Source organism: Sphaeroforma arctica, assembly GCF_001186125.1.
Source record: "Sphaeroforma arctica JP610 unplaced genomic scaffold supercont1.877, whole genome shotgun sequence".
Classification (NCBI taxonomy): Eukaryota; class Ichthyosporea; order Ichthyophonida; genus Sphaeroforma; species Sphaeroforma arctica.
In genome coordinates, this window is record NW_014039681.1 from 20,939 (window position 1) to 24,854 (window position 3,916).

The following is a 3,916-nucleotide window of genomic DNA, read 5'->3' on the forward strand; positions in this document are numbered from 1 at the left end:
ATATATATATATATATATATACATACATATTAGCTGCGAGCTGTATGGTTACGGAGGTGTAAATTTTGCACGAGGTGAGATGTTTTTGTCTAGTGTGAATGATCTGAGACTGTATCGGTTGAGTTGAGAGCAATTTATAAGATTTCACGTATGTAAAGTTCATTGCTTCGGTGATGTGGTGTACGTACCTTTACTTTGTTGCTCATGTCGTCGGGCTTATCTGGAGTAGAATGAGATCTTATTTGATATATGAGGGGAATTTTTTTTGGGCCGGATTCACAAATTGCTCTGCATGGAAGTCTTTGTATTCTACGGAAAAGACCAGTGTTCTTCAATTTTTGAGCGTACTTTTATTTTGACAGTTTCACTCTTAGTTGCTTGATACTGCGTACGCCTGGGCTACTTTGATGGGCAGGTTTTTGATTTTGCCATCTGATTATATATATCATACTTCTGTATTGTTACGAGATCCACCACATGTATCATCTCATGGTTTTGCATCTCAGGTACGTATGCAGCAGAAATCTCATAGTTCGACTACGCTTGAACTTAACTTCAGAGACACTGATAGCTTCGAACAAAAGCTGCACAAGCGTCTTGGGTTGCCCTTCGTGCCTTTCTCCAAAGATTGTCTCTTCCAGCCGTACTTGACCTTGCAAGATGCGGACCTGATATATATAGGGAACGCGCGCTCATTTCTGGTTGGCACCACGAATGCCCTCCTGCTTTCACATAATAAGATACCTCTGGATGCTGTAGTGGACTTCGAGATTGGCACCGTGAAAATCAATGGATCGGCCTTGAACGATCAACTGAGACTCACCACTGAGGATCTCAGGTTTATGGACAAAATAACTTCCGAGGTCGATGCCACGTGGGTGTCCGAAGGTCCCGACGCTGGGCGTGACGCCTTGACTTTCAATGGCAGCAATGCTTGGGTTAGGAAAATGTTTGAGAACTACATGCAATCGTATATAGCAACCTATCTTGATTTCATAACTGCCGCAACAAAGACCGACCGTGACAAGCGGTACGATGGGATTACGACATTTAATTCAGACTTCGTCAATGGTTGGAGTACTACCAGTAACTATGCCGCCTGGAAGTCCGTGGTAGATCCGACAGTTCTTTCGTCTGTGACAGCAGGGTATGTACAGTGTTTAAGCTGTTCAGCTAAAGGTGTTTCAAGTCTGCATAGGCAAAGGCGTTTATAGCACCTTGTTTGTATTTAACTAACGACAAAATTTTCAGCCATTCTAAGTACAATATTGCTATATTTTGGCACAGGCATCCGAATAGAGGGAAATGGACGTTTGCTGACGCAAAAATTCAATTGAACAAGTAAGTATTCTTGTGCGAGGTACACTCCGACCATTACAATATCGTGGCTTTCTACTAGTTTCTTGCGCACAAGCTATCCACATAGATAGTTAATTGTATTTTTCTACTGCACAGCAAAATGTTTGATAATATGACTGAAGAGCAAGTGAAGGAGGCGCAGAAACAGGCAGACGAAGCTGGTATAGCACTCAAGCAAGCCTCGACTGAAGTTTGTATGTTATACCGTGATACAATCGATTTTGAACTTTGTCGATTTTAGCGTATATTATTGCGTTGCACGGAGCTTTTGTGCAGACCGCTCTACAATACTCTTCGTTGCTTTCGCTTAAATTGTTCTAGCTGCACAAACTGTAAGCAAGTGCATCTGGGTTGTAATAGTATATCATATAGGTATGTAAGTATATTCAGTACCTTTGTTGTCTTCACCTATCAGCGGCCGCGTGGCTATCAGCTAAATCGAGTGTGTCTGGCTGGTTCACAAAAAAAAAGCTACAATACGATGCATATCAAACTCCGGCACAAAAACGACAGCCAGAAGTCGATGACGGGCCACCTAGTCGACCCAAACACTCGCCACCCCCGTCTACATCGTTCTTAACCTCAAATCAAGCAGAGGATGTGCGATCACCACGGCCGAGCATGGAGACAGATAGTAGTTTTCTATCGAGATCGAATTCAAATAGTCCTAGACATCGCACGAGCATGGAAATGCCGACCATGAGCCCATTGAAACCCTCAAGTTCTGAGCGAATTAGCAGTCCACTTGTGCCAGGAAATGCGGTAATGCGTGCAGCTTTGTACATTTTTTTTGTGAGCTGGTTTTTGGAAGAAAGCTTTGTGTACATCTCGATAGCCAACGAATGAGTCGCGGGATTGTGTGTGAGATTTCATTTCTTGATTCTGAAGCTATATGTGATACTAAAGAGCGGATAAAAATGTTGAATATCTTTGCAAATGTGGTTAATGATCACTTTAGTAACCCTTCACCTCCATCGCATACTGCAGAAGGATTTGTCCCGCCCACCAGCCGAGAATGCACCTGCGTTTTTGAGTTGGCCCAGTAGCGTGGATGATCTAGGACAGTTGAAGCTAAATTAAAATTATTAGAATATATAGACTTTGTGAACGAGATTCTCTGGGCAGTGCAGCACAATGCCGTACAGACTGAGTGCAAGAAATTGATACTTCCAAGAAGACAATTATAGCGAAAAGTTCGACAGGCTGGTCGCTGTGGCGAATTTTGGACCCTTGTCACCCCCTTTACACACTGAGAGTGAAATTGGCATGCCCTGACTACGCGGATTTGCTAATAACAGCTTTATTAGAAAATAATAATAGCGTTCATTGCACAGATGACGAATCCATAACTTTTGGACCCTTGTCACCCCCTTTACACACTGAGAGTGAAATTGGCATGCCCTGACTACGCGGATTTGCTAATAACAGCTTTATTAGAAAATAATAATAGCGTTCATTGCACAGATGACGAATCCATAACTCGTTTCGAGTTACTCGCGGATATCAGAGATTTCGAGCCCATTGAGCAATGACTTGAACAGGTTTATGGAGGTAAAATCATTTGAATTGATTGATACTTAGCAATACTCTGGCTAGCAGCTAGATGCCTACTGTCGCATATAGTTTGTTGGCTGGCCTTGTGAAGCACTTCTTTGTTTCTTGATCGATTTGCACATGGTGTGTTGTGTGGACTCTGAAAAGTATAAAAATACGAAGATGCATAAAATTGCCACGGAATACATTCCTGCATACATATGTTTATTGATATTGGTCTTATTAACATTTAGATGGTCAATTCGTCTACTAACACAGCCGAGTGCAATTACTTATTTACGCGAATATGTGCACCAAAAATACATAGTTCAAGGTGTTTTGTATATAGCACTGCATCACATTCTGAAAAAGATTTCTCAGCACTTGTGCCGGATCAGTCAGACCATTTAAAATGCAAAAGTTCAAAATCTAAAATAGTTCTGTTTGATATAAAACCACAAAGATAGTAGAGTTCGGCTAGTTTATTTTGTTCGAATGAGTAGGTGTGCACGATAGTTTGTTTATCCTTCCGAAGTTGTCGGATAGAGTACGTAGGAAAGGTTGACTAGACGTTCACATATCTCAAGGCCAAATGAGTAGCTGAGGACAATCTTACACCATTTCGCTACCGCCCATAACCTTTTTTTATAAGTACTTCACATAAAAAAAGTCATCAAACAAGAATACCACCGAAAATAGACACACAGGTTCGCAGTACACGTCAAAAGTTGTTAGATCTCACCGATTGTTTATACAGGTACTATCGCCGTTTACTGATACTGACATTTAAAGCAAATTTTAGTTCGCGCAAACCAACAAGCTACTCTTCAAGAGAGAGAGAGAAATAGAGAGAGAGAGAGACAGAGAAAGAGAGAGAGAAAGAGAGAAAGTGAGAGAGAAAGAGAGAGTGAGTGAGGGTGTGTGAGAGAGATAGAGAGAGATAGATAAATAGATAGAGAGAGGGAGAGAGAGAGAGGAGGACAGAGAGGAGGAGAGAGAGAGGACAGAGAGTAGAGAGAGAGAC

General features: G+C 41.8%; 1 protein-coding gene across 1 annotated transcript in view; it reads left to right on the plus strand.

Moving 5' to 3' along the window:
* SARC_09045 (hypothetical protein) overlaps window positions 1-2,478 on the plus strand; it is a 3,721-nt gene extending 1,243 nt beyond the window's left edge. The window contains exons 2-6 of the mRNA XM_014296958.1: window positions 560-1,147; window positions 1,288-1,341; window positions 1,456-1,553; window positions 1,775-2,121; window positions 2,347-2,478. Coding sequence (XP_014152433.1) covers window positions 560-1,147; window positions 1,288-1,341; window positions 1,456-1,553; window positions 1,775-2,121; window positions 2,347-2,439 — 1,180 coding nt within the window. The 3' untranslated portion in view covers window positions 2,440-2,478. The remainder of the gene's footprint in view (window positions 1-559; window positions 1,148-1,287; window positions 1,342-1,455; window positions 1,554-1,774; window positions 2,122-2,346) is intronic.
* The last annotated feature ends 1,438 nt before the right edge of the window (window positions 2,479-3,916 follow it).